Source organism: Mustela erminea, chromosome 19 (assembly GCF_009829155.1).
Source record: "Mustela erminea isolate mMusErm1 chromosome 19, mMusErm1.Pri, whole genome shotgun sequence".
Lineage (NCBI taxonomy): Eukaryota > Metazoa > Chordata > Mammalia > Carnivora > Mustelidae > Mustela > Mustela erminea.
The window spans coordinates 42,797,857-42,824,707 of NC_045632.1; the positions used below are offsets into that span (position 1 = coordinate 42,797,857).

At 59.2% G+C, this 26,851-nt stretch overlaps 5 protein-coding genes across 27 annotated transcripts; 3 read left to right on the forward strand and 2 right to left on the reverse strand.

The window, feature by feature from the left end:
• The first annotated feature begins 815 nt into the window (after positions 1–815).
• On the forward strand, positions 816–14,984 carry CARMIL2 (capping protein regulator and myosin 1 linker 2). 8 transcript variants are annotated; one of them, XM_032325015.1, is made up of 39 exons: positions 817–2,900; positions 3,128–3,222; positions 3,317–3,367; positions 3,575–3,637; positions 3,742–3,866; positions 3,996–4,087; positions 4,275–4,345; positions 4,457–4,530; positions 4,663–4,738; positions 4,818–4,906; positions 5,028–5,122; positions 5,200–5,286; positions 5,362–5,474; positions 5,577–5,654; positions 5,781–5,857; positions 5,953–6,057; positions 6,254–6,323; positions 6,465–6,546; positions 6,650–6,746; positions 6,827–6,899; positions 7,039–7,211; positions 7,392–7,554; positions 7,635–7,736; positions 8,780–8,908; positions 8,999–9,112; positions 9,258–9,418; positions 9,505–9,592; positions 9,797–9,952; positions 10,073–10,139; positions 10,605–10,834; positions 11,670–11,770; positions 11,853–12,219; positions 12,300–12,422; positions 13,467–13,503; positions 13,667–13,738; positions 13,846–14,067; positions 14,187–14,263; positions 14,652–14,729; positions 14,820–14,934. In XM_032325015.1, exons 1-38 carry the CDS (start codon positions 2,861–2,863, stop codon positions 14,727–14,729), a joined length of 4,113 nt encoding a protein of 1,370 aa, XP_032180906.1. In that variant the 5' UTR covers positions 817–2,860; the 3' UTR covers positions 14,820–14,934. The 8 variants fall into 8 exon arrangements, 6 of the variants coding, with proteins under 6 accessions (XP_032180906.1, XP_032180907.1, XP_032180904.1 ...); XM_032325013.1 differs by having other exon boundaries at positions 818–2,900; positions 14,187–14,267; positions 14,820–14,984; XM_032325016.1 differs by lacking the exon at positions 8,780–8,908 and having other exon boundaries at positions 14,187–14,267; positions 14,820–14,984.
• On the reverse strand, positions 14,941–17,819 carry ACD (ACD shelterin complex subunit and telomerase recruitment factor). 10 transcript variants are annotated; one of them, XM_032325027.1, is made up of 12 exons: positions 17,575–17,819; positions 17,335–17,474; positions 17,102–17,195; positions 16,944–17,020; positions 16,755–16,799; positions 16,609–16,643; positions 16,313–16,464; positions 16,138–16,234; positions 15,897–16,055; positions 15,430–15,794; positions 15,213–15,304; positions 14,941–15,132 (listed from the first exon to the last, which is right to left on the reverse strand). In XM_032325027.1, exons 1-12 carry the CDS (start codon positions 17,671–17,673, stop codon positions 15,054–15,056), a joined length of 1,434 nt encoding a protein of 477 aa, XP_032180918.1. In that variant the 5' UTR covers positions 17,674–17,819; the 3' UTR covers positions 14,941–15,053. The 10 variants fall into 10 exon arrangements, with proteins under 10 accessions (XP_032180918.1, XP_032180919.1, XP_032180915.1 ...); XM_032325028.1 differs by having other exon boundaries at positions 15,430–15,803; positions 15,975–16,055; positions 17,575–17,817; XM_032325024.1 differs by having other exon boundaries at positions 15,430–15,803; positions 15,897–15,974; positions 16,153–16,234; positions 17,575–17,767.
• Positions 17,820–18,319: 500 nt separating this feature from the next.
• PARD6A (par-6 family cell polarity regulator alpha) lies at positions 18,320–20,250 on the forward strand. 3 transcript variants are annotated; one of them, XM_032325030.1, is made up of 3 exons: positions 18,320–18,510; positions 18,887–19,109; positions 19,352–20,250. In XM_032325030.1, the coding sequence occupies exons 1-3, from the start codon at positions 18,448–18,450 to the stop codon at positions 20,104–20,106; spliced, it is 1,041 nt and encodes a 346-aa protein (XP_032180921.1). In that variant the 5' UTR covers positions 18,320–18,447; the 3' UTR covers positions 20,107–20,250. The 3 variants fall into 3 exon arrangements, with proteins under 3 accessions (XP_032180921.1, XP_032180922.1, XP_032180923.1); XM_032325031.1 differs by having other exon boundaries at positions 19,355–20,250; XM_032325032.1 differs by having other exon boundaries at positions 18,320–18,498.
• Positions 20,251–20,310: 60 nt separating this feature from the next.
• ENKD1 (enkurin domain containing 1) lies at positions 20,311–23,892 on the reverse strand. Its single transcript, XM_032325029.1, has 8 exons — positions 23,803–23,892; positions 23,471–23,570; positions 23,176–23,370; positions 22,475–22,647; positions 21,392–21,517; positions 21,125–21,288; positions 20,887–21,023; positions 20,311–20,788 (listed from the first exon to the last, which is right to left on the reverse strand). The coding sequence occupies exons 2-8, from the start codon at positions 23,553–23,555 to the stop codon at positions 20,628–20,630; spliced, it is 1,041 nt and encodes a 346-aa protein (XP_032180920.1). The 5' UTR covers positions 23,556–23,570; positions 23,803–23,892; the 3' UTR covers positions 20,311–20,627.
• Positions 23,893–23,911: 19 nt separating this feature from the next.
• C19H16orf86 (chromosome 19 C16orf86 homolog) lies at positions 23,912–26,631 on the forward strand. 5 transcript variants are annotated; one of them, XM_032325034.1, is made up of 5 exons: positions 23,912–24,206; positions 24,427–24,656; positions 25,006–25,223; positions 25,300–25,503; positions 26,223–26,631. In XM_032325034.1, the coding sequence occupies exons 1-5, from the start codon at positions 24,099–24,101 to the stop codon at positions 26,450–26,452; spliced, it is 990 nt and encodes a 329-aa protein (XP_032180925.1). In that variant the 5' UTR covers positions 23,912–24,098; the 3' UTR covers positions 26,453–26,631. The 5 variants fall into 5 exon arrangements, with proteins under 5 accessions (XP_032180925.1, XP_032180927.1, XP_032180924.1 ...); XM_032325036.1 differs by lacking the exon at positions 26,223–26,631 and adding an exon at positions 25,728–25,888 and having other exon boundaries at positions 23,918–24,206; XM_032325033.1 differs by lacking the exon at positions 26,223–26,631 and having other exon boundaries at positions 23,920–24,206; positions 25,300–25,815.
• Positions 26,632–26,851: the final 220 nt, after the last annotated feature.

Consider the following 26,851-nt stretch of genomic DNA (forward strand, 5'->3'; position numbering starts at 1 on the left):
GAGAAGTAACAAAAGGTAAGGTGTGTGTGACCTTTGGCTGTTTGTACTTTCCACATAGTCCCTTCTCCCAGGAAAACGGGTCTGAGGCCTCAAGACTCAGAACCTGGCGGTCAGCTCCTTGGACCCAGTGTTAGTGGCCTGAGGCTGTCTGGGGTCTTTGCCTCAGGCGTGGGCCAGCCCCTGTGGGGGCCACAGTACCCCTATCAGTGTTTCAGTGGCCATATAATTTAATAAAATTTTTGGTGTTTATAATCTCTGCAGAACAGTGTGATCTCTATCTAAAGCATACCTTTTTATCTCATTGTATATATGCAACTTGATTGAAAATTTTAAAGTAGATCAGTTTTGGATGGAAGGGGCCACGGAAAGTCCCAGTCTGATGGAGTAGAAACTTAGGAGGGATCCCCCGTTGCATAGCCCATGATGCACCCTGTGTGACTCCGTTATATATAAAACCTATCTAAATATAGGTTATACATATATAAGCGTTAAAGTACAGAAGCCGCTCCTCACTCGACAGCAGAAAACTTCTGATGGGGTTCTTGCCTGATCGGTCTGCCCTTACCCACTGTTACAGCACAGCAGGTACTGGAGTCAAACTCTCCCTTAACACACCTGGACTCGTCCCCCTCCCCTCACCCCCCCACCCCCGCCCGCTGCCGCGCAGCCCTTCTCTAGCCTGTGGTCTGGATCAGTCTTGGAAAACATCTGAGGGAGCCTTGTGGCCCCGGGAGGCGCAGTCGGGCGCCTGCTCGGCCCCTCCTCCCACGCAGCTGCCGCAGGCGGGGCTTAGCCCTCCGGAGGCGCTTTGAGCATTTCCTGAGCGCCCACAGAGTGTCATGCCATCTAGAACACAGACGAGCTGAAGGCCTCTCCCCCTCGCACTGAGTCACCCAGCATGGTAGGAGCTGGGTCCCATGTGTTCCCTTGGACTCTGACAGACATGCGGTAGTCTGGTCACTGCCGCCCTGGGCAGCAGCAGTTCCGTGGGGAGCCCGGGAGCCCTGCCCCGGTTTCCCTGCCGACCAGGGCGTGCTCTCAGCAGCCCGTGCCCACCCCCACGGCTCTTATCAGGGCAGGTGCCACCTGTGTCTTGCTCGCCTGGAGACGGTCTCCTCTGGCGGTGCTTGCCTCTTGTATTTCTCCTCGGAATCATTCTCAACAGGAAACCCCTGGCCAGGTGGATTTTCTCGTGGTGGGCTGTGGGGCCCTGGGGTTGCCGTGGCAGACGTGGCGGGGGTGAGTCCTCCCAGAGTGCCAGGCGCTGCTGTGAGCCCTTAAACAGCATTTCATATGCTTACAGCAACACTTAGAGGTAAGTGAATAGCTCCACCTTATGAACTGGAAGCCCAAAGAAGTAATTTCTTGAGTGTGGAACACCTGGCAAGAGGGGGAGTCAGGCCTCCATTCGGGCAGTCGGCCCTTAGAACCAGCCTTCTCCACTGACCGACCGCCTGGCCTGCTGACAGTGCAAGAGACCTACTGAGTTCTCATCCTAAAAGCAGCTTGTGGGTGCTGTGTGCTCTTAGGAGTCCTAAATCTTAACCCAAACTCTTCTTCCAAGCTGGGAGACATCAGAGGAGGACTGGTGCCTCTGTTTGCAAAAATACCTTCTCTAGCTGAGGCCTCCCACCCACCCTAGCCAGTCCCCAGCTGACTGATCACCTGACGGAGGATGTTCCCCCTTCTCTCCAAGCCTTGAGGTGGAGAGGGGCGGCTGGATGGGAAGGAAGCCAAGGGACCCTGCTCACCATCTCATCTATTCTACCTCTGCCCGGCTGAGCTGTGGGCAGGGCAGGGCGCTGTTCCTAGTAAGTGGAGTTTCATTGGATTGTAGTGGAAGAAAAAGAAATATTTCTTCTCCTGTGAACCCTCCATATTCTAGGTCCCTGGTCTTTCCTAGGGCAGCATGCTTCTGGTTAGCAGGACCCCACCGCGTGACCTCCTGATCCCTCCCAGCCAGCAGAGGTCTGGGAGGGGAGCTAACCCCCATGTACCTGGCCTTTGCTCACCCCTCCCTGAAACCCTTGGGGTTTAGGCATTTAACCCAAGGCTGCCTCCTGAGGGTACTTCCACCTTCCAGCCTGCAACCAGCCTGAACCTGATAAAAGCTGAGGACCGTGTGCTGCAGAGAAGGGCGCCTGAGCCCATCTGGCATTTTTTCTGCCGTTTCCGGGAGGCCTGGCTGGCTCAGCTGGTAGAGCATGCGACTCTTGATCTCTGGGGCGTGAGTTCCCAGTCTCCGTAGAGATTACTCAAAAAAAAAAAAAAAAAAAAAAAAAAGTTGGTGGATTTCCAAGGGGTTCACAGGCTCCAGGCTAGGAGCATCAGATTAGGTCCTTCAGGTTGTGACCCCAGTGTTGGGAGCATTTCTGGGAGGTAACCGATGCTCGTTGCTGAATAGACGCCCCTCTTGGCCCCCAGTCCACTTCCCCAGCTGGGTTTTGGAGTGGACGAACGCGGGTGGGTCGCAGGGATCCCCGAGCGGGCAGCGCCCCCTGGTGCTCCCGGCAGGGACTGCGGCGCGGGGTGGAAGTAGGGGCCTAGGAACCGCAAGAGGCGCATGCTGCAGGCGTCCAACTCCTACCCCGTGTCTGCCCTGCCAGAGTAGCTCCTGCGCGACAAGCGGGGCGGACAGCTGGGACTCTGCCCCCCTCCTACGTCTCCTGGCCCGCGGAGGCTGGGGCGGGGAGGAGCCGGGCTGGGGGCGGCCTGGCAGGAAACAGCGCGTACCTTCCGCTGCAGGAGGAGCAGGTGGCTGCAGTGCGGGCCAGGGCCCCCAGGCTTCCTGTGTGCGCGCCCGCCCGCAACTGTTTCTCGTCGGAGCTCCTTGGGCCACCCAGCGGCCCAGCCTGGCCCTATGGCCCAGACCCCCGACGGCATATCGTGTGAGCTGAGAGGTAAGTGCTGGCCCTTCCCGCCTACTTGGCTCCAAAGTCAGAGCACACCCAGCGTCCGGGGGCAGCTGCAGGCAGTGTTGTCTGCGCCTCTGCAGAGCTTTGCGCCCCCACATCCACTCCACTCCTTCCTTGCTGGCCCATAGATGAGCCCAGGCCTGGTACACACCATGGGCATGTGTTGGCCTCCGCGGGAGGACCCAATCACCCAGCGGGCTGCCATTCCACAGGCGAGATCACCAGGTTCCTGTGGCCCAAGGAGGCCGAGCTGCTGCTGAAAACCTGGCTACCAGAGCGGGACGGTGCTGAGCAAGGTCATGTCCTGGTATGGCAGGGGGCTGAGTGCGGGAGGACCACTGGGGCCCAGGCTAAAAGAGCCCCTTGGCCTGTCCTGGGCGTCAGACACTTCCTCCCTACAGGCATTGCTACGCTGGAGAGCCTACCTGCTCCACACCTGCCTCCCCCTGCGGGTGAGTGCCAGGGGCTGACTGCCACCTTCACCTTGCCCTCCAGCAGCTTCCTTGGTGAGGGTTGCGCCGGCCAAGCTGTCTGTTGTCCTACAGCACTGGGCTCCATAGCGGGCGGGGCTGGCTCAGATCTTCCAGCTGCACAGAGGACTGGGATCCCAGGAGCGTGGGGCTAGGGCCTTGGTTCCAGCTGATTCCAGCTCTCCACAGGTGGACTGCACATTCAGCTACCTGGAGGTCCAGGCCATGGCACTGCAGGAGACACCCCCTCAGGTGAAACAGCTAGTGCCCCACCCCCGTGGCCTGCAGCCTGGTTTTCGCCCCCCACCCCGGCACCCACACAGAGAGGGCAACCCAGCTGCCCTCCTCCCCACCAGGTGACTTTTGAGCTAGAGTCCCTGCCTGAGCTGGTCCTGGAGCTTCCGGGTGTGGCCGCTCTGGAACAGCTAGCCCAGCACGTCGCTGCCGCCATCAAGAAGGTCTTCCCTCGCTCCAGCCTTGGGTGAGGCCCAGCGACTACAAGGAACCAGCAGAAAAGGAGGGCAGCAGGGGTGTGTTGGGGATGACACAAGTGGGTTGCCTCCTATCCCAGGGGTTACAGGTCGCTTGTCCCCTTCTCCCCGCACCCCAGGAAGCTCTTCCGGAGGCCCACATCCCCCTCCATGCTGGCTCGGTTGGAGAGAAGGAGCCCCTCTGAGGACACGGCGGCCAGCAGCCCCTGTGGTAAGGGCCAAGAGAAGGCCACCCAGGGCTTCCAGCCTACCCCCATCCTGCAGGCCCAGACCCCTGAATTGGGGGTCTCTGAAACTGATTAGTCACCCCAAGTACAGCCACCACCCGGCTTGGCTCTGATCTTCTTCCTTCTGTCTCTCTCCTCCTCACCCCTTTATACCCCTGGCACCTCCCCCAGGTGGCTTCTTGGAGACATACGAGGCTCTGTGTGACTACAATGGCTTCCCTTTCCGAGAAGAGATTCAGTGGGTGAGAGTAGGGCCCTCCTTGGGGGGCTCTGGAGGCATCTGATCCCCCCTGTGCATAGGGTCCCTTCCCCTTTGACCCCAAGCCAGTGGAAGACATCTTCTTCCCATCCAGGATGTGGACACCATCTACCATCGCCAGGGCTGCCGCAACTTCAGCCTGTGTGACTTCAGCCATCTGGGCAGTCGGTTTGTGGCCTGCCAGGGGTGGGAAGGGAGGACCCACATTCCCCAGCTGCGGCCTCTCCACGGAGGGGGATGTTGGGCCGAGGATCTGGCTGGAGGGCCCTGAATTCTGCCCCTGCCCCTTCTCCTACCCAGGGACCTGGCCTTGAGTGTGGCCGCCCTGTCCTACAACCTGTGGTTCCAGTGCCTCTCCTGTGTGGACATGAAGCTGGTGAGAATATAGGGGAGGGGAGGGGCCCAGGGTGCGGGGCCCAGGGTGCAGCTCACTGAGCCCCCACTCTGGTTCTCAGAGCCTTGAGGTCTCAGAGCAGATTCTGCACATGATGAGTCAGTCGTCCCACCTGGAGGAGCTAGTGCTAGAGAACTGTGGCCTGAGGGGGTAAGGGGGACAGGGTAGGGCTTGGGGTCAGGAGTCTGGGAGCTTGGGATGGGGAGGCTTGTGGCTGGGGAGGAGATGGGAATCCAGGGTCAGAGTTTCACGCCTAGGGTCTGGTCCCCAGAGACTTTGTCCGGCGACTGGCCCAGGCACTGGCAGGGCACTCAAGCTCTGCCCTCCGAGAGCTTAGCCTTACGGGGAACCTGCTGGATGACCGAGGTATGGCTGAACCTAGGGAACCCCAGGGAGCGGGTGCTGGAGGAGGTGACAGCCACACAGCCACCCCCATTCCCTAGGGATGATTGCTCTCAGCAGACACCTAGAGCATCGACCTGGAGCCCTTAGGAGACTCAGCCTAGCCCAGACCGGGTTAACTCCTCGAGGTAGGTGAGGTAGGCAGGGGGCGGGGTGGGGGTGGCTCTCCCTGATCGGTGAGCCACTCCTTCCTCCGCCACCAGGAATGAGGTCTCTGGGCCGGTCACTGGCTTCCAATGTGGCCTTTGACACTGCCCTAACCCACCTGGACCTTTCCGGGAACCCTGGCGCGCTGGGGGCCTCGGAGGACAATGGGGTAAGTGGTTGTCTTTAGAGGCAATGATTGCGGGCAGTGGGATGTCAGGGTGCTCTTGGTGATGTGATCCCTGACTTCCTCCCACCGCCATCCTCCCATCAGGGCCTGTATAGTTTCCTGAGCCGTCCTAATGTTCTGACGTTCCTGAATCTTGCGGGCACCGACACCGCCCTGGACACTGTGAGAGGGTGGTCCGTGGGGGGGATCATCTGTAGGGCCGGTGGCCGGGCCTGAGGGTAGACCGGGGTTTTGAGGGGGGCCGGGTCTCGGTCCTCCGTCGGTGTAGCCCACACCCTCCTCCCGCAGCTCTTCGCAGCACTGGCCCGCGGCTGCTGCACCAGCCTCAGCCACCTGGACGCCTCGAGGAACGTCTTCTCCCGCACGTAAGGGGGGCGGGTCCGGGCGTTGGGTGGGGGGAGACTGCCGGGAGCCGCCCTCCTGCGCCCGGAAGCCCACTCCTCCCGCTCGCCCACCCCAGGAAGTCCCACGCTGCGCCCGCCGCGCTGCAACTGTTTCTCAGCCGCGCGGGGACGCTTCGGCACCTGGGCCTGGCCGGCTGCAAGCTGCCGCCCGACGCGCTCAGGTCAGTGTCGCTGCTCATGGCCACGCCCCCACGGGTACGTGTGCGGCCACCACTCAGGCCGGGGCCCCCAGAGCTTCACCCTGCTCCTGACGCCCCCACGACCTGCCGGCGTCTTGGTCCTTCGGTCTTGGTATTCGTTCGCGTCCTGGGGCCCCCTTTCCCAGCTCCCGCCACTCCCTGTGACATCCCCTCCCAGGGCCCTTCTGGAAGGCCTCGCGCTCAACACTCACACGAGCGACTTGCACCTGGACCTCAGCGCTTGTGAGGTGAGCGCCGGCCCGAGACGTGAGCTGGCAATGGGTCCACGCGCCGAACGGGACTTTGAGGCGCAAGCGCCGGCCATCGGGCGCCTAAGTCTCGGCACCTGCAGCCCATTGGTCTGAACGTGCCTCACCTTCCACCCTCAGCTGCGCTCCGCGGGCGCTCAGGTGATACAAGACTTAGTGTGTGATGCTGGCGCAGTGAGCTCCCTGGATCTGGCGGATAATGGTGAGGCCGCCCCGAAACCCACCCTCCCCCCACTGCCCACCCAGCTCCCACTCCATGCCCACCCTTTCAGCCTCTCCTGATGCGTGACCGGAGCCACCCCTAGGTTTCGGCTCAGACATGGTGACTCTGGTGCTGGCCATCGGAAGGAGTCGGTCCCTGAGACATGTGGCACTTGGAAGGAACTTCAACGTCCGGTGCAAGTGAGCCCCTATCCCACTCCCTCCCGGACCTCAGACAGCACCCCACCACCCGCCACCTACCCAGGTCCTTCAAAACCTTGGCCCCTGCCCCACAGGGAGACTCTGGACGACGTCCTGCACCGGATTGTCCAGCTCGTGCAGGATGACGACTGTGTGAGTTCTTGGGGCCATGAGGGAGCCTTTGGCAATAGACGGGCCCCTGTGATTCCTGCTCTGTCAGACGCTGGAACTTGCTCTGCTTGCTGACCGTCCATTCCAAATCCAAATCGCGCTTTTCACCCCCCTCCCCCAGCCCCTGCAGTCTCTGTCCGTGGCGGAGTCACGGCTGAAGATGGCTTCCAGCGTCCTGCTTCGGGCCTTGGGTACCAATCCTAACCTGATGGCGCTGGATATCAGCGGCAACGCCATGGGGGACACTGGCGCCAAAATGCTGGCCAAGGCACTTCGGGTCAACACAAGGCTCCGGTGGGCGGGGTCAGAGGGGGAGGAGGGCGTGGCCGGGGGTGCTTGCTTACTGGACTAAGGGGCAGCCGAATGTGGAGGGGCAAATGCTGGGGACCCGGGCGTGAGGTGAATGGACAAGCCAGCGGGGTTGGGTGGAGCCTTGTGGAGCTCCGCCCTTGATTGAAGTCCGGCCTGGCCCAGGTCAGTTGTCTGGGACCGAAACCACACGTCTGCTCTGGGCCTGATGGACGTGGCAGAGGCCCTGGAGCAGAACCGCAGCCTAAAGGACATGCCTCTGCCGCTGAACGACGTGGCCCAGGCACATCGCAGCCGCCCGGAGCTGACCGCACGTGCAGTGCATCAGGTTGGGTTCCTCACTCCTCCCCGCCCTTCTCTGTGCCGTGGCCCCGCCTCCTACCACTTCTCTATATCCCTTATGCGCAGATCCAAGCCTGTCTTTTGAGGAATAACCGTGCGGACCATGCCTCTTCCGACCGCACCTCCCGTCCGCAGCCACCGGGGCTGGTCTCAGACCCCTCAGAGCAGGTTAGTGTCCCCTCCCTCAACCTTGAGTAGGTACAGAAGATAGGGGATGGGAAGAACTGTGGTGCCTGGAATCGCCATGAGTTTGAGCCTCTGACTTTCTTGGGGCTAGAGTGCCTGCATTTGATCTCCAGGACAAGTCCCTCTTTTTGGTAGCTCCCCCAAATAACACCCCTGGATACCTTTTTAAAGCATTTAAATAGACTGTCCTGTTCAAGATGGGAGGTATTTAAAAATCCTCCCTCAACTTCCCCCAACCCCCAGATGCTTGTCGCCCAACTGTGACTTCCCTTTCATAGGACTCTCCTCTGCACTGACCTCTGCTGGAGCTGAACCCAGCAACGCTTTTTCTGGCCATAATCTCCCTCTACTACCCTGCCTTTGTGAAATGTTCCCACCTATCAATTCCCAAATCCCACTTCTTTCTCAGGCTTTAAAGCTGAGGCATCTTGACCCAGACATCCTGTGGGGGCTCCACATTCTGTACACCTTCAAGTGACCTCATCACCTTCCACAAACTCTTCTCTCTACCCTAGAACCCATTCCTACTGGTGCTCATACACACCAAGTGTTGTGGCCGGAAGTTTGGGCCAGGTCTCTCCTGGCCACACTAGAACCCCCACAGACTGACTTGGTCCTATCTTGGCTAACTCTCAAACACACTGCTCCTCGCTCCCACCCCAAATATCTGTTGCTTCCCTGGTCCTTAGTCCATGGCTCCTCACTCCCATTTCTGCCCCCCTCAGTCTGTCCTCTACATGGCTAGTGAGCAGACTGAGCTTCTAAAACATAGAAAAGACTAACAGCTCCTTATTTTCCTATTCTGGACACTTAGGAAGTGTATATAAAGTCCCTAAAATGATCCAAAGGGGACACTTCATGCCCTCCTTGAACAGATAGGGTTCCTGAATGGCTGGCCTGATAGTACTGGCTTCAGGACCTCACCCACCCAGATGGAGACCCTGGGCAGGAAGCAATCAGTCTGGGAGGCTGGAGGGAGCTAGGATGGCACTGATTCTTGATGCACACCTCCCCCCATCCCCCAGGAAGTGAATGAGCTGTGTCAGTCAGTGCAGGAACATGTGGAGCTACTGGGCTGTGGGGCTGGGCCTCAGGGCGAAGCTGCTGTGCACCAGGCGGAGGATGCCATCCAAAATGCCAACTTCTCTCTCAGTGTGAGCACCCCTTCCCCACCGCTGCTGCAAGGACCCTTTCCCTCTTAATCGAGTGTCACCTTGCAACTCCTTCTCTTGCTTGGCTTCCAGATTCTCCCAATTCTGTATGAGGCTGGAAGCTCCCCAAGTCATCAGTGGCAGCTGCGGCAGAAGCTAGAAGGCCTCCTAGGACAAGTGGGTGAGGTCTGCCGCAAGGATATTCAGGTAAGATATTACCCTTGCCCCAGCCCCAGGTCCATATACAAGCTTAACCCCGATCTCATAGGTTTGGCTGTGATATCCCTTGTGTCAATGTTCTGTGGGGTTTGGAGCCTCAGACCACACTCTCCATGCTCTGGTCTTTGCCCAGGACTTCACTCAGGCCACACTGGACACAACAAGGAGCCTCTGCCCACAGATGCTGCAGGGACCCAAGTGGAGGGAGCAGCTAGAGGGAGTTCTGGTGGGTTCAAGGGGCCTCCCAGAGCTGCTCCCAGAACACCTGCTACAAGATGCCTTCACTAGACTCAGGTAGACTGGATGGGCCTGAGGTTGGACTGGATTGAATAGGACTGGGCAGAGATAGTCCATTAATCCTTGCTATGTCTTGCTCTTAGGGATATGCGGCTGTCAGTCACGGGGACCTTGGCAGAGAGCATTGTGGCTCAGGCACTGGAGGGGCTGAATGCAGCCCGGGATCGGCTGGTGAGGGAGAATTGTGCACGTGCTTGCACACGTGTGCATGCACGCGCGCACACACATACACAGAGTGACCTGGCCACTGCCTTGCAGGGGTTCTGTAATGTCTTTTGGGGTCATAGAGCCCAGGGGTATTTCAGAATTTCTTTAGGACCGATGGGACTATGGCTGAGGCCCAACTGCCCATCTTTGGGCTGCCTGGTATTGCAGGTGGAGAGTCTGGCTCAGCAGGCGATGGTGGCAAAGCCTCTTGCCATACCAGCACTGGATGGAGGTGAGCCCAGCCCCCTTGGGCCTGGGGAACTGGAAGGTCTTTTCTTCCCTGAGGAGGTGAAGGAAAAGGAGGAGGATGAAGACAAACAGAAGGTATGTGGTCCTGGAACCCTGGCCCTAGAACTCTTAGATCTTCCCATCTTGTTATGAAGTGTGGAAGGCTGGGAGACATCCCTCCTGTGTCCCAACCTGAGTTTCTGCTCTCTCCACTAGGATGACAGCCCCCCACAGAAATGGCCTGAGTGCAGCCAAGGTCTTCCCCTGGTTCCCTCCACTCACAGTAAGTCAGGGTCTGTGGGGAAAGGGAGTTAACCAGGCCGGGCTGAACGTTCTCCATTAGATCTGGGAACCTGGACACGTGGACACATTCATTCAGTCTTGTGCTAGGAACTCCCTCACCCTTGATTAAGCCAGCCCAGGCCCTCCGTGCAATTTGCAGGTTGGGGTCTGCTACGGTCAGCATGAAACAGGACCAGAGCAGACCAGGATCCGGACACGTCTCCATTCGCCTCCCCCGTCCCTTTCTCTACCCCCAGGATGCGCATGCTTGGCGGCCGCGCAGAGCCGCGCTGCTCAGGGCCGCGCTCAGCACCACGGACAGCGGTGGGGGGGGAGGGGCAGGGGGCGGGCGGCATAGCCGGGCCCCTCCCCGCGCCCTGGGCGGGTCCCCGGCTGCCCTAGCTCCGCTGCCGCCACCACCTCCCAGGGTTCGCTGCTCGGTGCTCCTCTGGTGCTTTCCCCTTAGGTGCTGCTGAGGAACCGGAGCCCGAGCTGGCGGCTCCGGGGGAAGATGCGGAGCCGCAGGCGGGGCCTTCTGCGCGTGGCTCTCCGAGCCCCGCCACTCCCGGACCCCAGGCCGGCCTGCTGCCTCGCATGGACCTGCCACCCGCTGGACAGCCCCTGCGCCATCCGACCCGGGCCCGGCCGCGGCCACGGCGCCAGCACCACCACCGGCCACCACCGGGGGGCCCCCAGGTGAGCGCCCTTCCCCCACTCTAGAGCTCGTGGAATTGGGGGGTCACAGTGGCTTTTCCGCTTCTCAGGAGTGATGGCAGCTAGGGAAGTGGGTTGTAGGGGCCCAAGACCACCTGGTCGTACTGCGTGCCTTGGTTTATTTCTGGCGTTTCCTCAGGCCGTTGTCATGCAGGGTCATGAGTGTGTGGATTTCACTGGGGGTACATCTCAGTTTTAGGACTGCATCTTGGGTTGGCCCTCTGCAGGGACGGATTTGTGAGGGAGGGTGTCCATCTTCTCCTCCCAGGGTTACTGACAGATGCGGGGCCCCAGGCTGTGGGGACAGTCCTGCATCAACCGCAGGTCCAGTGGGTATTTACCTGGGGAGATGTGTGTGTGCTGGGTGCGGGTGGGGACAGTGGGCACGGGACAGAAGGCAGAGAGTCAGCTTGAGGCCCCCCAGAGGGTCTGACGCAGCAGCAGGCGCTGCCGAGCTGCCAGCAGGCCGGGTGGGGTGGGGGTGGAGGGTACTGCGGGGAACTGTTTGGAGCAGAGGGGGTGGCAAGTGGGAATGTGTGACCCAGGGGGCCAGTGGGTTCTCGCCTGTTGGTTCAGGGTGTGTAGTATACTCCATGGGACAAGGTGTGGGCTGGGTGTGTGTCCAGGGGCAACCACTGGTGAGGAGATACGTGAAACCAGCTTTTCTGCCCACCAGGTCAACAGCAAGAATGTCTGTCAGTAGCCCTTTAGGGTGACTCCAGCTGCCCAGTCCGGGAGTTGCCCAGGCCAGGCTGTTGGACAACGGGTGGAAAGAATTCATGGTTGTGCTCTGCCCTGACCCTATGGTGTCCCCCAGGTGCCCCCAGCTCTGCCGCAGGAAGGGAATGGGCTCAGTGCCCGCGTGGACGAGGGCGTGGAGGAATTCTTCTCCAAAAGGCTGATCCAGCAGGATCGCCTGTGAGTGAGGGGCAGCTCTAGGGGGTGGGAGAGGGTGGGATGTCCCATGGGCCTTCCTACTCACTGCTGGCTGTTCCCACAGCTGGGTCCCCGAAGAAGACCCGGCCAACGAGGGGGGTGCCACCCCTGTTCCTCGTACACTGCGAAAGAAGCTGGGTACCCTCTTTGCCTTCAAGAAGCCTCGTTCAACACGGGGGCCACGGCCTGATCTAGAGACCAGCCCTGGGGCAGCTCCGCGCACTCGGAAGGCGACACTCGGAGACCTGTTGCGGCCACCAGCCCGTCCCGGCCGTGGTGAGGAGTCTGGTGGGGCTGAGGGGGGCACCAGCAGCCCTGACCCTGCCCGTAGGAGCCGGCCTCGCTACACTCGGGAAAGCAAAGCCTATTCCATGATACTCCTACCTGCTGAGGAGGAGGAGGAGGAAACCCTGGGTACCAGACCTGACAAGGTAGGCCTGGTGACAAGGGGTGAGGGCTCTGCTAGGACTGAGGTGGTGGGCTCTTTCCCCATTTGGGCTTTTGTCCTCAGCGACGGCCCCTGGAGCGGGGGGAGACAGAGCTGGCCCCATCCTTTGAACAGCGGGTACAAGTGATGCTCCAGAGGATTGGCGTGAGCAGAGGCAGCGGGAGTGCTGAAGGCAAGAGGAAGCAAGTAAGTTGGGAAGGACACAGTGCAAAGTGAGGGGGCAGGTGACATGTGTCTTGTGGCAGTCTGTGGGTGACATATGTGACCAGAAGGAGACTCATGACAGCTCTATCAGGTCCACCCCCTCCTCCTCAAAATAGTTCTCAGCTTCAGCCTTTCCTCCTTCACGGCTTCTGCCCTGGCCACTGCTACCTCTTCCTTGGAGCTGGGATGGTCCTTCCTCTGTAGATTGAACAGAACCCAGATCTTGTCACTTTAAAATAGCAAATCCAGGGGCACCTGGGTGGCTCAGTGGGTTAAGCCTCTGCCTTCGGCTCAGGTCATGATCTCAGGGTCCTCGGTTCGAGCCCCGCATCAGGCTCCCTGCTTGGCAGGGGAGCCTGCTTCTCCATCTCTCTCTCTCTCTGCCTGCCTCTCTGCCTGCTTGTGATCTCTCTCTCTCTCTAATTCTGTCAAATAAATAAATAAATCTTTAAAAAAAAAATAAATAAAATAAAATAGCAAATCCAGGTGCCTGGGTAGCTCAGTGGGTTAAAACCTCTGCCTTTGGCTCAGGTCATGATCCCAAGCAAATCCAGGTGCCTGGGTAGCTCAGTGGGTTAAAGCCTCTGCCTTTGGCTCAGGTCATGATCCCAGGGTCCTGGGATCAAGCCCCGCATTGGGGTCTCTGCTGGGCAGGGAGCCTGCTTCCTCCCTCCTCTCTGCCTGCCTCTGTACTTGTGATCTGTCAAACAGATAAATAAAATCTAAAAAATAAATAAAATAGCAAATCCTCCCAGGAACATCCTCTCGGGCCACTGCCCTGCCTCCTAGTCCTGCCCTAAGGCCTCAGCCCCAGTCGTTTCCTTCATCTCACTGTGCTGCACCCGGTGCAGCTCAGTGCCTCGTAACATAGTCCTCGGTGGGGAGCTACTTCCAGCCTCTCCTCACCACCCGTGGGTTACATCAGCTTCCTCTTCACCCATCCCGGCATCTCCTGCTGGACATGTACTGGCAGTTGCTAGAATGAGGGCAGGACTGGACTGAGTCTGACTTCCCTGTTTCCTACAGAGCAAGGACGGAGAGATCAAGAAGGCCGGCTCGGATGGTAAGTGGGACCCTTTGCGTGGGCAGTACAGCTTTGGTGAGGGAGTTGTCCTTAGAGATAGTCTCAAGGCATTGGCTCTCCTGGGGGAAAAGGCAAAGAGGCCAGGTTTTCTTTCCCCTCATTCCCAAGGGCTGGTGCCTGAACCCCCAGCCCCACCTTGCAGGTGATATTATGGACAGCTCCGCCGAGGCCCCTCCCATCTCGATCAAGTCCCGCACCCACTCTGTGTCTGCTGGTGAGTAAGGGCCACCATCTGTTGGGGAACATGAAAGGGTAGGCGGGGGGGGGGGGGGGGGGGGGCGGTGTCAGACTATGGTCAGGCTTATACCATTCTCCCTGCAGACCCCTCGTGCAGACCTAGTCCAGGAGGTCAAGGGCTTGAGTCTACTAGCTGGAAGACACTGGGGCAGCAGCTGAATGCAGAGCTCAGGGGCCGTGGTTGGGGCCAACAGGACGGTCCTGGGCCCCCCTCTCCTTGTCCCAGCCCCAGCCCGCGAAGAGCCAGCCCCTCCCCAGACAGCCTGGGTCTCCCGGAGGACCCATGCTTGGGCCCCAGGAATGAAGGTAAGTGGGCACCCTAGGCCCCACTCCAATATGGGACTGGGGACCTTGACAAGGGGGAGGCAAGGGCTGGGGTGGGGGTAGCTGTCCGGAACATACCCTGATATTGTGGCCTCCCCTAGATGGCCAGCTGAGGCCGAGGCCTCTCTCAGCAGGGCGACGAGCAGTGTCTGTGCATGAGGACCAGCTCCAGGCCCCTGTTGGTGAGGGGGGACATGTCCCTGTGTGCTTGAGTGCAGGAGATGGGGGAGGGTAGACTCCAAGGCTCCCTTGGTGGCTGGTCTTTATCTGGAGGGGGCTACCAGTGATGTAAGGGTTTGAGAAATCAAGGAGCCAGAAGGCCTGGAGCAAGGGTCTGACAGACCCTGCGTCCTAGCCCTGTCTTCATCTACGGAAGAGCAGCTTTTGCCCCGGGGAGTGGGGTGTGTGTGTGTGGGGGGTGGGGTGTGGCAGGGGAGGAGGGAGGCACTGAAGCCAACAGTGTGAGCTCTGGAACACACACACTGGAGGTGATGGAGACTGCATGGGAACAGGCAGCAAGACCCTAGCAATACAGCTCCCCCCTGCCAAGTCTTTATGTCTCTCAGAACGGCCCCTGCGGCTGCAGCGCTCCCCTGTCCTCAAGCGGAGACCAAAGCTTGAGGCACCTTCATCTCCAAGCCTAGGTAAGAGAAGGCTGGGGCCAGCTGGGAGTGGGGGCAGGACAGCTTGGTCCAGTCTTGACCCCCTCCCCTCCCTTTTTCCTTCCCTTGCAGGATCTGGCCTTGGAGCCCAACCTCTGCCCCCACAGTCTACAGAGCCCTCCAGCCCTGAGCCAAACCCACCCTCCCCAGCCACAGACCAAAGAGGCGGCGGCCCCAACCCCTGACCCTCTCCTTTTCCTGCCGCATGAGATTATTTTATTAAAAAACTCAAAGGAGCAGAGCGTGGAGCACTGTTTGTCGATCCCAGGCCTGGATCTGTGTGCATATATCCTCCCCCATGATCCCTCACACCTGGGTTAGCTGAGAATCTGGCGGCGGTTCCATCAGAAAGTGCAGGGCCCAGGCCACGAGCTGGGGAGGGAGCCTGGGAAGAGAACCATGGCTGTAGGTCAATGGGGACAGGGACTGGTGAGTGAAAGTGTAGGGGCAGCCCTAAGCACTCACCTGGTGGCTTGGACCTGGGCACAGAGGGAGGTGCAGGGTGGCTCGTACCCATATTGGAAGGCAGAACCATCACGGTGCCGCTTTGGAGGGTCCTGAAGATGGTGTGGTATCCGGAGAGGGCCAATAAGGACCCCTAACCCCATCAAAGGCTACTCCTCCACCCCTACTCCCAGCTCCACTCAAGCCCTACCCCATTCTACTATCCATGTATGCTCACCCAAACAGGGCTGGACTCCAGGGCTCCTGGGGTGCTTTTTGTCCTTGGAGAGTGCTGCCAGTTCTTGGGGGTCAACCCTTGCTCCTTGAATTCCAGGCTAGGTTTCTGGGCCCTAGTCACAATGGCCTGATGTGGACTGGGTATATAGCCAAGGGGTGTCAGTGTTGGGGTACAGCTCAGGAGTGGGGAACTGGGAACATGGCTAGGGTGTGGGGAGCCAGGGGGCAAGGGGCCAGGGGCTGAACAGATGGCTGGTACAGCCTGGACACTGCCCTTTTGCGCTGGGTCTGAAGCAGCCAAGGACAGGGAAGGCAGAAGGCTGATGCTGGCGCCGCTTTCCTCCGAGGACATGTGGCTGGATAAAGCTGGAGTTCCTGGGAAGGAGGGGACTGACTGTGGGCACAGCCCTCTCAGCTCAGTAGCCCATGAGTTTAGGGAGGCCTATAGGGACTGTGTTCATCCCCTACCTGGGTGTGCAAACTTTTGCAGCAGCCTGGGAACCTGGGTGATAGCAGTGAATGGCTGTGGCCCGAGCACCCCCTTACCTGAGGAAGTAGGCGAGGAAGGAGAAATGAGGGTCAGCGATAGGTCCTGCAAACCTGGATCTGGTGGAGGCAGCTCAGGGCCTGAAGGTCAGGGGGAGCTTATTAGCAGTGTGGGTACTGGGCCCCCAGGTACCCTCCTCTTCCCCTCTCCAGTCCTCCACACCTGGTGCTCTCTGACCTGGGCGCAGAGAGCTCAGAACTCGCTGGTCATTCTCAGAGATGTGCAGCCATGAGCTGAGGACAGTGTACACAGCTTCTCCCTGGGGGGCATAAACTCTTAGCACAGCCCTTGCTCAACTCCTCACCCAGACATTCCCCAAGGGAAGCCCCAGACTGACCGTGGCCCTATGGCAGGAGGAGGTCCAGCGGGTGAGGGGGGGTGCTGTGCAAGGGCCTGTCAGCATCAGACAGCTCTCAGCCAGATGCACTAGCGCCCCCCGATGCTCCTGGTCCTCTTGCACTTCATCCAGAAGTTGGGACAGTGAAAGTCCTAAAGGCAGGGGACGAAAGGATGGGCCAAAACTTAAAGAAGGGAAGGGTGGGTAGAGAGAAGAGCTTACTAAGGAAGCAAAAGATAGTGACCGAGGATGTCATTCTATGGGCGTTAGAATCATTGACCAAACACTGTAAGTACCTGCACTGGGGGAGATGGACTCTGAAAGGTGCTCCCTAAAGAAACAGAGAAAACAAGGCTGAGGAACAATCCTGAGACCTGTCTACACAGATCTACCATCGCCTGACACAGCCACACTTGGCCGAAGAGTCCAATTCCATACTCACTCCAGACAGTCAAAGAGCTTTTTCTGCACATCCGGGTCCTGGTTGCTGGGGGGCGGGAGGAGAGTAGTAGGCAATGTTGTTACTAGGGGCCTAAGCCCTCCCCCTCAAAAGACCTGTGCCAAAGGCAGTCAGGCCTGATTAGGGAGAACAGCTGAGGCGGGGGGGGGGGGGGGGGTAGGCATCACTTACCAACCAATCACCCGTTCCCGGCGCTGCTCTGCAGGCAGCAGGCTGAAGCGATCCACCTGGAGGTAGAACTCTGCGGGCTAAAGGAATTCAGTGGCAGGTGTTAGGAGCTGTCACGGAGTCATGCTCATTAACCCACCCAAGCCAGCCTCACCACTCACCGCGCCACCTTCGGCGACTTGGACGCGGACCCCACAGTCCTGCAGCAGCAGCAGCCGGCCTTCTGCCCCTCGGAAGCCGAACTCTTTCTCCTCCCTGCCACAAGCACGACCATCACCGCCTTAGCCCCCTCAAACACAGCCCTGCCCGCCTGCGGCCCCGCGCACCTCCGGCTGAGGCCTCGCGTTCTCTCACTAGACTCGGGATTTCCCCAGGCCCGCGCCGCGTCTCTCACCAGTCCGAGGCGTTCAGGGCCTCCCGCGTCACTAGGCACCGGACACTGTGGGTCCCGTCAGACACAAGGAGCGCCGCTGCGACGTCAGAGGGGTCAGGGGCGTGGGACGGGCCCGGAGCCTCGGCCTCCTCCTGTAACACCTGACGGCGTCGACTGGCGTCAAATCCACCACCCTCGGGCCCTGCCCACCGCCCTCGGGCTTTGCCCTTCTCCGAGCCCTTTAGAGTGGGGAGGGTTCACCTCGAGCAGCTGCCCCGCCTGCGGACTTGAGAATGCATCTGACCCCAGGATCAGGTCTCGAATCCAAGGCCGCAGGACCAAACTCCCCAAGCCTGCCATTCCCGCAGCAGCCCGTAGCAGAAAAATACCATCCCGCGTTTCCCGCTGACGCCGGGGCCCCGCCTCTCGTCGGAAAAGGAAGCGCACAGTGGCTGGGCGGGACCTAAGGTCGTGGCCCCGCCCATAAGCGTGCCCGCGCGTGCGCACGATTCCGTGTTGTTCCGCGCAAACTCTTGGGTAGAGTGGATACCCACCTACTTGGTTTTTACCCTGGTGTCTCCGAGAAGCGGCTTGGCGTTCGGGCCGTTCGTTGAGATTACCATGCCACCGGGAAGGATGGAGAGGGAGGGATCTGGGGCTTGAGGCTGCGGTCAAGAGTGGTCAAGCGAGTTGGCTCAAAAACACTTCAACACCTTGTGAACTCGCGGAGCTCAGCAAATATTTATCGCTTTTTCCTCTTCTAAAACGTGCAATCATCTAACGTTATAAGGCCAAGGGAAATAATAATACACAGACAACAGTCAATAAATATCACTTCCCTAACCCTCCCCTTGGATTGGCCAAACCCCTCCCCCAGACTCCGGAGACTCGCGCGCCATAGCGTAATGACGTAAAGACACGCGAATACGCCTCCGCCCCCATCTCCGTTTCCTAGGAAACGTGGACTCCGCGTTCCACTCTCTGTCGCTGCCCCCTTGACGTCATGGTCCGGATGGGAGGGCGGGGCGAGTGCTACCGTCAGGGGCGGGGCGGCACGAGCCGGCCTGCCGGGGCTGTGCACCTGCGCCTCGGCGGGCCGCCTGGGGCACCGTCCCCGGCCCGCCCGGCCCCACCATGGCCAGGCCGCAGAGGACTCCGGCTCGCAGTCCCGACAACATCGTCGAGGTGAAGAGCAAAGTAAGGGCCCCTCTGGCCCCGGCTCCGGCCTCGGCCCTAGGCGCTTCCAATTCCCTTATTCTCCCTTTTCCTAGCTTTAGTCCCCACCACCTTTTTTCTCGCCTCCATCATTCATGTCCCATTCTCCGGCCTTTCCTTTCGCCTTCCTCCATCCATCTTCTTTCCACTGCCGGCATCTAAAGTCCCTCTGTGGCCTTGTTACCTGGAGGGCGGGGAGAAGACCTTGGACAGCGTCCCTTGTACTGGAGCTGAGGTCTGGGCACAAGGCTGCAGCCTTAGCGACAGCCTTTTCCGACCTCTAACACCCTCAGACCCGTGGTGGGAAAGGGCACGGGCTCCGTCCTGACCCCTCCTTTCACCCACCCCCTGCCTCCAGTTTGATGCTGAGTTCCGACGCTTCGCCCTGCCCCGCGCTTCGGTGAGTGGCTTCCAAGAGTTTTCGCGGTTGCTGCGTGCAGTGCACCAGATCCCAGGCCTGGACGTGCTGCTTGGCTATACAGATGCTCACGGCGACCTACTGCCCCTCACCAACGATGACAGCCTGCACCGGGCCCTGGCCACTGGGCCCCCACCGCTGCGCCTGCTAGTACAGAAGCGGGGTGAGGAGGATGGGGTACAGTGGGCAGCCTCTGTGGGGTAGAACACCAGGGCAGAGCTACAAGGGTTAGCCCATGCCCAGGGTGTCCAGGCTTCATTCTCTGCAGTTCCTGCCCTTGGTCTGACCTCCAACTAGTGGGAAATAGTTACCATACCCCTTTCCCAGGCCTGGGCATGAGGGAAAAGGGCCCATGTGGGAGAACAGAGTCTCTGATCTCAGCACCCACCCACCCCCCTCCTGCAGCAGAAGCTGACTCCAGTGGCCTGGCCTTCCCATCCAACTCTCTGCAGCGGCGCAAGAAAGGGCTTCTACTTCGGCCAGTGGCACCCCTGCGCACCCGGCCACCTCTGCTGATTAGCCTGCCCCAAGATTTCCGCCAGGTTTCTTCAGTCATAGATGTGGACCTACTGCCTGAGACCCACCGACGGGTGCGCCTGCACAAGCATGGCTCCGACCGCCCCCTTGGTTTCTACATCCGAGATGGCATGAGTGTACGTGTAGCTCCCCAGGGCCTGGAACGGGTTCCAGGCATCTTCATCTCCCGCCTGGTACGAGGGGGCCTGGCTGAGAGTACAGGGCTGCTGGCAGTCAGTGATGAGATCCTCGAGGTCAATGGTATTGAGGTGGCTGGGAAGACCTTGGACCAAGTGACGGACATGATGGTCGCCAATAGCCACAACCTCATTGTCACTGTCAAGCCAGCCAATCAGCGCAATAATGTGGTGCGTGGGGCATCTGCGCGTCTGACAGGGCCTCGCTCTGCTGGGCTTGGGCCTACTGAGGCTGATAGCGATGATGACAGCAGTGATCTGGTCATTGAGAACCGCCAGCCTCCCTGTTCCAATGGGCTGTCTCAGGGGCCTCCATGCTGGGACCTGCGCCAGGGCCGTCTACTTCCTGGTGCCCGCAGCTCTCTGCCCTCCCTGGATGATCAGGAGCAGGCCAGCTCTGGATGGGGGAGCAGCATGCGAGGAGACGGTAGTGGCTTTAGCCTCTGACAGGCAAGGATGCAGCCCCTCGCCACTCCAGGCTGCTGGGACATGGCAGGGACCTCCCCGGTGGGGGTTTCTAGCCTGCTCACAGAACCCTCTCAGTCTGGGGAACATTAAAGGTTTTCTAGAAGTGCAGTCATCGTCTTTCTGTGTCCCAGCCTTAATGTCCTTCGTGGTCTCACAGTTTTGCCTTCTGCCATGGACACAAGGCAGTAGTGATAAGGATAACAGAGAGACCTTCCTGCAATTGAGCAGCAGGAGGGACACCAGGCTTGGCATTTCTAGGGTAAGAAAAGCTCTTACAGAAACAATCCTCACTGTGTACAAAAGGTTTAATTTGGACAAAGGGGTTAAGAGGCTGAGCTGGTCCTTCTACATCCACCAGTGGCTAGGAAGAGTGCTCTGGGGATACTGCCCACCCCACTCTCCTGTCTTCAAACTCCAGTCCATGATGGGGCCTCATCCTGCCTTTGCAACTGTGTGGCCATCCCCAGTGAGGACTCACACAACTACCCCCATAAAAGGGCTCAGGCATCCATCTTCACGAAGACCTTGGGGCGGGAAAAGATCTTGATGGCTTCCTCTACCTGCACCAGCTTCCGGTCCAGCTCCGCACGGTGGCCCTGGGCCCTGAGTGAATCTGCGCCGGCAGGCAGCAGCACCAGCTCACGTAGCAACTGGCTCTGGCCTACAGGGGGCCCAGGGACAGTAAGTGCTGGGCAGGGGTGCATGGTCCCCACTAGGTTCCCTGTCCACTGCTCCCTTATCCCTTGCCCACGAACTCACTCTGGAGCAGATTGCTCAGGGTCTCCAGCCGCTGATTCTCAGGCATGCGAGTGTGGCCTGGGGGCATGGCAGGGTCCGGCTGGCTCTGCTGACGGGCCTCGGCCTCCCGCCGCCACAGATCCCTGCGTTCCAACAAGCTGCAGATGCACAAGCTCAGAGGTGATGGTCCCAGGGGCAGAGGTCATCTCCCACCCTCCACAGGCACCCCTCACCCTGGGTGTTGGGCAGTGGGACCTACTAATGAGGCACATGGCCCTTCTGCGTGGTGTTGTAGTGCTCCTGGGCTTGCCGCTGCTGCTCCAGCACTTGTGCCAGGACCTGCAGTGAGCGGGAATGCCTCCGGGGGGCCCTCTTGGCAGTGCGGGCATTGTGGCTAATGAAGTCCACACCCAGGCCTGGCCCCTGCAGGACATGGCAAGCAGGATGGGGCAGACAGCACTGTGATGTGCTCCTGGACCCCTCAAGATCGCTGCCCCCCTCCCCCAGCTACCACACTTCCTCTCACCTTAGCACTGGGGCCTGGTGGGGTTAGCTGAGGACTGGGGACACGGGGTGGTGGCAGCCCAGGGCCGCAGCGGGAGTGTGCCCGCAGGAAGTGGGCAGGCTCTGTTCCAGAGGCAGGGCTGGGCTCCTGGAGGGCAGGGCATAGCAGAGGAATCAGGCAGGCTGAAGTCGGTCTTAAGCCACCCATACGAGTGAGCTTCTGTTCCTTCTGCCTGTGAGGATATTTATCTCCAGCCCTAAGGGCCTCTTCCCTTTTGAAGAAACACTTCTATCCATGAGCACTTTAGTATGTGGGTGTCTCACATCTCTAGGAAAACAACAAACCACCCCTCCTTCAACCTCAGTCCTGACTCTGGCTAAACCATTCCCTTTTTCTCTCCTTCCTGGCCAAGCTTCCTGGCTCTGGCCCCACCAAGGTCATTCACAGCTGGCCTCCAAGCCCTCAAAACCAGGGTCACTTCCCTGGGCTCACTGTCGTCAGCCTAATCCTCAATAACTCCTGGGTCTCTCTTTCCAGATCCAGACCTGACTCTCCATCTGTTTCCTGGGCATACTCCCAGCCCCCTAGGAGTCCCACAAATGCTTCAGTCTCAACAAATTTGCATATGACCTTACTGTCTTTTCTCTCTATCCTGTTCCTCCCTCTGAAGACTCTGGATAGAGAAATGGTACTACTGTCTACCAAAGAACCCCACCACTGTACCCCTGCCCTTCACAACACCCATAGAAATAAAGGGATCTTTTATGATGTGGGTCTGGCTGACTTCTAAGCCCAGCCTCATGCTCTTCTCCCCTGTACACAGCATACCACTGCCCACACTCCCTCTAGTCTTAGGACTTCAATCTATAAGTTTCCATCTCGGTAGAATGTTGTCTTCCATTCTCTCCTTGCCTAATTCCTACTTGCCCTTCAGGATCCCCCAGCCATCACCACTTCTGAGGAAGCCTGCAGCACAATCAGCCATTTCTTAGCCCCTGGTACCTTAGTCCCCTGTGATTTTCACCACCCCCCAACTCAGATTTGAGCATAACTGCCTGTCAGTCAACAGGATAAACAATGCTCGTGGCTCTCCAAGTCAGGTACCTGTAGCTGGGCCTTGACCCGGGACTCCACTTTGTCATATTTGGGCGAGCGCCACAGAGCCTTCAGGGGCCTGGGCTGTCTCTGCTCCCGGGTGCGCTCCTGCTCCTGGAAGCGCCTCTGGATCTCCCTGATCCGCTTCAGGTTCTCCTTCTCATGGTCTTTAGGGTCCTTCCCTGGGAAAAAGATGTTGCCAGACTCTACCCTACATACAGCCCAGGAGATCCAAGTCCCATCAGGTCAGACATCGGCCTGCACCCTGCCTCCTACAGAAAGATCTCCCTGACCTCACCATCTAAGACAGTTTACATCACTACATTCCCTTCCTGACAATTACCTTCTTATGTCCTTGATTACTCTCTACATTTTTATGTGAAGTACACCATGAATCACTTTGTATATTATATCCATCTCTTCACTTGTTTATTGTTTTTCTAGCACCCACAGAGCAGGCGGCAGTAGTCACTCCACACACAAGGTTTCGCTGATGCATGAATTCATTAAGCTGAGCTAGGGTTCCTGGGAACTACTTCATTCAGTCCTCTCCTGTGAGGAAGCAATGCATTTCTCCCTCCTTTTATAGTTGGAGAAAATGACACTCAGAGAGGCAAAGCCTGAGCCCAGATCTGGGAAGGAGAAGCAACACTTTTGATCTCAGCGTTTGACCTCATACTCGCTTCAATGCCCCTTCTGTACGAACTTACTCTTTGGAGAGGCCCCTGGACCTAGGGAGATGCCCCCGAGTTGCAACAGCACTCCCCCGACGCCACGCCGGCCTCGCTCCAGGATCTCTCTGGCTCCAGGACCTATGCGGGGGCCGCGCGAAGGGGTGGCTTCCAAGTCGAGGTCCGAAGTCAGCAGGTCCAGCTTCAGCGCATTTCCCTCAAGGCGTCCTTGGGCTGACAGGCCAGACGGGGCGGAGTGCGGAGCTCAGTAGTGGAGCAGAGCCAGAACCTCGCTTGGGCCTCGCCCCGCCGCGCCGCCCCATACCCAACTCACCAGAGGCCGGCCGGCGGTAGTAGTCAGGGCAGACTGTAGGGTCTGGGGGTATGGGCCCCGAGATGCGGGACGGGCCCTCGCACATGCCGCCGTTGCTGCCCTGCAATGGTGCACCGAGGCCTGCTGGGCTGCGCATTTCCTGGCCTTGGCCCCTTCCTCAGCCCAGTGCCTTCTCCCTGGTCCTGGACCCAGACCCTGACCCCGGCCTTGCCCTCCATTCCCGGTCCCCGCCGCGCAGCCCGACCCCGCCAGCCCTTGCCGCCTCCGCTCCTAACCCACTTCCCTGCCCGGTACGCGACCCCTTCCTCGAAACACTCGGGCAAGGAGCTCACCGTAGCAGTTTTGCCGCCGACTGCTGCAACCCCACGGGCTTGCTGTTGCCAGGCAACAGTAGTTTCCGTCCTTGAGGTCAGGGGCCACGGCCCCCTGGCGCAAAGCCTTCTGGGGCTTGTAGTTCCAGCTGAGAGTGGCGCCGAGCCACCGTCAGGTTCCCTTCCCACTCGCCTGCCCTTGCTGGCGGGTCTCTGGGGTCAGGGCCGGGTCCCCGGGGTCAGCGCCAGGTCCCCAAGGCTGGCCCCTCGCCGTCCTCCCCGCAAGCAGCCTTCAAAGAGGCGGACCCCGCGCAGCCATGGCCTCAGCAGTGGCCGAGAGACGGCCAGGGGCCCAGGAGAAGGCAGCCGCGGGGCCGGCACACCTCGCGGAGTCGTCGTCTGGTGGCCACGGTCAAGGCTTTGAGGTGACCGTCAGGCTGTGTAGTCTTCAAACACTTGTCCGCGGCGCTCTAGGAGGCCAAACTCTGTGCGACGCCCCGCTAACTGCCAGGACAAGCTCCATGGGTCAGGGAGGGACACGGGCTGGTTGGTGCCCTTCCTCTGCATTTGGTGTTTCTCAGGTGTCTCATGACTGATCCCCTGTATCCTTTGCTTGGTGACCAGTTACCTATGTGTCACCTCTAGTGTCCAGTGATGGCCGACCCGTGCCTGGTACCAGCCTATGAGGCCTGCCGGACGGTGGGTGAAGACAAGTGCCCAACAGGACCAGTCTCAGAGCCAGAGGTCCAGGAGGAACAACTCAAGCTGGAGGAAGAGAGGCTTAAGCTAGAGGTGGAGTCACTAGAGGAGAGAGGTCCCAGGCCTACAGCCTCCATTGTGAGGGCCAGTCATGGTCCGAAGAGGAAGCCGGTCAAGTGAGGGAGTTTTCAGAGGGTCAGAGCTGCTGGTCTTCAGGAGGGAGTTGGGCGGGCTCACACTCGTACAGAGTGCACCTTATCCCCTGCCACCACCATCTCTCCTCTATCCCCCTGTTCCTGAAGAGCCCTGGCATTGGGGGTGGGGGGAGGCATCCAGGGGAGTCTCAAGGCCTTGTAGGGTACTGAGCTCACAGAAGCTCTAGTCCCCTGTCCAGCCCAGAGCCTCACCGACCAGGAAAGGGACAAGAATCTAGGCCCCAGGTGGTGGACAGGCAGGGCTATTCCCTATGGTCAGGGCACAGGAGCCAAAGCTGGAGGCTGGCTCCTTAGGCCTCCTATCCCCCAGCCTCCCAGGGCCTAGTCACCAAGCCCATCCTAGGGCTGAAGCAGAGATGCCACATGGGCTGCCACTGCAGAAGGAGGAATCGGAGAGTAGCCAGAGTGAGCCCTTACCATCTGCCAAACAGCACAAAAAAGCCAAGAAGCGCAAGAGTCTGGGGACTCCAGTGCTTCCAGCTCTGGCCAGCACGGTGTCTGCACCTTCAGAGACCTTGGGGCTGGAGCGTGAGTGGCAGCCCCTGGGCCTTCCCTTTTCCTCCTGCCTGATGGGACCCTGACATGGCACAGCTTGGTGTTCCAGCCCCTGCCCTGACCCGGGTCTTTGCAGGAAAGGCCCAGCGCCTGCGGCCCCTGTACCAGTACATCAACTATTGCAATCCGGAGCTGAATCAGGCAGGGGAGGGGGACAGGGAGGCTGAGGCAGAGATGGAGACGGAGTTGGAACTGGCCCTGGTCCCCGAGGAAGGAGGTGTGGAGCAACTGCAGGCCTTGCTGCCTGTGGCAGGTGAGCTGGCCTCGGGCCTCACTTTGCCTTGTCCCAATACATTGGTGTCCTCCACCCATGCTCTGGGTCCCCTGGGAGAGGAGGTGGGAGAGGAGCCTGGGTGTGTGTCCAGGTTGGGGGTCAGCAGCCACCTCAAGGCTGAGGTGGATAAGTCAACCCAGGTGGACATTGACAAGATACTGAGTGTTTGCGCCGCCCCACTCGTACCTCCACTCTCTCCTCAGTACAAGTGACTTTCCTGCCGCATCCCCCACCCCCGCCACTGGTGGCTCCCCTTCTCCTAAGTCTGAACCAGAGCAGCAGCCTAGGCCCTGGGTGGAGGGGAGAAGTTGGCCCTTCTCCCAACTTGGGACCTTGGACTTGCTGAAAATAAACATTTTTCCTTCTCTCAGACTTTGTGATTTCACAAATAAGATGGCTGAAGAGAGGCTGGGAAGGTGGGTGCAGGGTGTGAAGCCTGACTGGTCATCTGGATGACCCAAGAACTTGACAAAAGTACAGGTTCTTGGGCAAGACCCCAGACTTAACCAAATCGGAATCTGCAGGGGTGGAGCCTACTTTTGTGCATTTAAATGCTCCTCAGATGAACCTGAAGGTCAGACAGGAGAACAGTGGGGAGGTAGAGGGAGGTGAGGATAAGGAGAAACTTGGGGCGGAGAGAGGAAAGGGATGGCCCGGTCACAGCAAGCAAGTGCTTGGCTCGTCTCCCTGTCTCCCAGGGGAGCAGTCTGCGTTTGGTCTGACCAGGAGGGTCCAACACTTAAGGTCCCCCACTGAGGTGTCCGAGTTTATCTGCCTGCCCCAAGAGTGGCATCTTCGGAACACTAGCCACTTACTGGAGGCCACAGCTGGACCAGACTTTGCCCGTAAGGTGGCCCCGCTAACAGAGGCATTGGTGCCTTTTTCCTGGCAACCAGGGGGTAGTGGAGGATGTGAATGTTCTCCCTGAGCCTTGCAGACAAGCTGCTGGATAACCACAAACAGGCAAAAGCTTAAGTGGCAGCCAGTGCTGGACATTTTGGAAACCCTCATATCCTGCTGCCTCCTCGTCCTCCTGCATGTCCTATATCTACCTTAATGTACCTCATATACCTTAAATGTAAGGATTTCCAAATTAAATGAGCAATTTTTCCCTCCAATATGCTTTTTTCGCCATGTTTCATCTGCATGACTGTTCAAGCCAAAACCATGGGTGTCGCCCCAGAACCCATCCTGTTCTTCGCTTATTCTTTCCTTCTGCAAGCTAATCAGGCAGCAAATCTGGTGTATGTACCCTGTAGGCTGAGTCTCTCAGATCCTATGTTCAGCACCCCTGTCCTGGGACAGTTATCTTCAGGCGAGAGCACCC

Coding starts and splice junctions, on each gene's coding strand:
- PARD6A (XM_032325030.1), top strand. CDS start 18,448: ATGGCCAGGCCGCAGAGGACTCCGGCTCGCAGTCCCGACAACATCGTC. Junction 18,511..18,886: donor TCGTCGAGGTGAAGAGCAAA/GTAAGGGCCCCT, acceptor CCCTGCCTCCAG/TTTGATGCTGAGTTCCGACG. Junction 19,110..19,351: donor CCTGCTAGTACAGAAGCGGG/GTGAGGAGGATG, acceptor CCCCTCCTGCAG/CAGAAGCTGACTCCAGTGGC.
- C19H16orf86 (XM_032325033.1), top strand. CDS start 24,099: ATGGCCTCAGCAGTGGCCGAGAGACGGCCAGGGGCCCAGGAGAAGGCA. Junction 24,657..25,005: donor CCGAAGAGGAAGCCGGTCAA/GTGAGGGAGTTT, acceptor CCTATCCCCCAG/CCTCCCAGGGCCTAGTCACC. Junction 25,224..25,299: donor AGAGACCTTGGGGCTGGAGC/GTGAGTGGCAGC, acceptor TTGGTGTTCCAG/CCCCTGCCCTGACCCGGGTC.
- CARMIL2 (XM_032325013.1), top strand. CDS start 2,861: ATGGCCCAGACCCCCGACGGCATATCGTGTGAGCTGAGAG. Junction 3,223..3,316: donor CTGAGCAAGGTCATGTCCTG/GTATGGCAGGGG, acceptor TCCTCCCTACAG/GCATTGCTACGCTGGAGAGC. Junction 13,739..13,845: donor CACCCACTCTGTGTCTGCTG/GTGAGTAAGGGC, acceptor TTCTCCCTGCAG/ACCCCTCGTGCAGACCTAGT.
- ENKD1 (XM_032325029.1), bottom strand. CDS start 23,555: ATGTGCGAGGGCCCGTCCCGCATCTCGGGGCCCATACCCCCAGACCCT. Junction 22,648..23,175: donor TCCAGGGGCCTCTCCAAAGA/GTAAGTTCGTAC, acceptor TCTTTTTCCCAG/GGAAGGACCCTAAAGACCAT. Junction 21,518..22,474: donor GGGTCAAGGCCCAGCTACAG/GTACCTGACTTG, acceptor CCTGCCCTCCAG/GAGCCCAGCCCTGCCTCTGG.
- ACD (XM_032325027.1), bottom strand. CDS start 17,673: ATGGCAGGCTTGGGGAGTTTGGTCCTGCGGCCTTGGATTCGAGACCTG. Junction 17,021..17,101: donor AAGTCGCCGAAGGTGGCGCG/GTGAGTGGTGAG, acceptor GAATTCCTTTAG/CCCGCAGAGTTCTACCTCCA. Junction 16,800..16,943: donor CGGGAACGGGTGATTGGTTG/GTAAGTGATGCC, acceptor CCCGCCCCCCAG/CAACCAGGACCCGGATGTGC.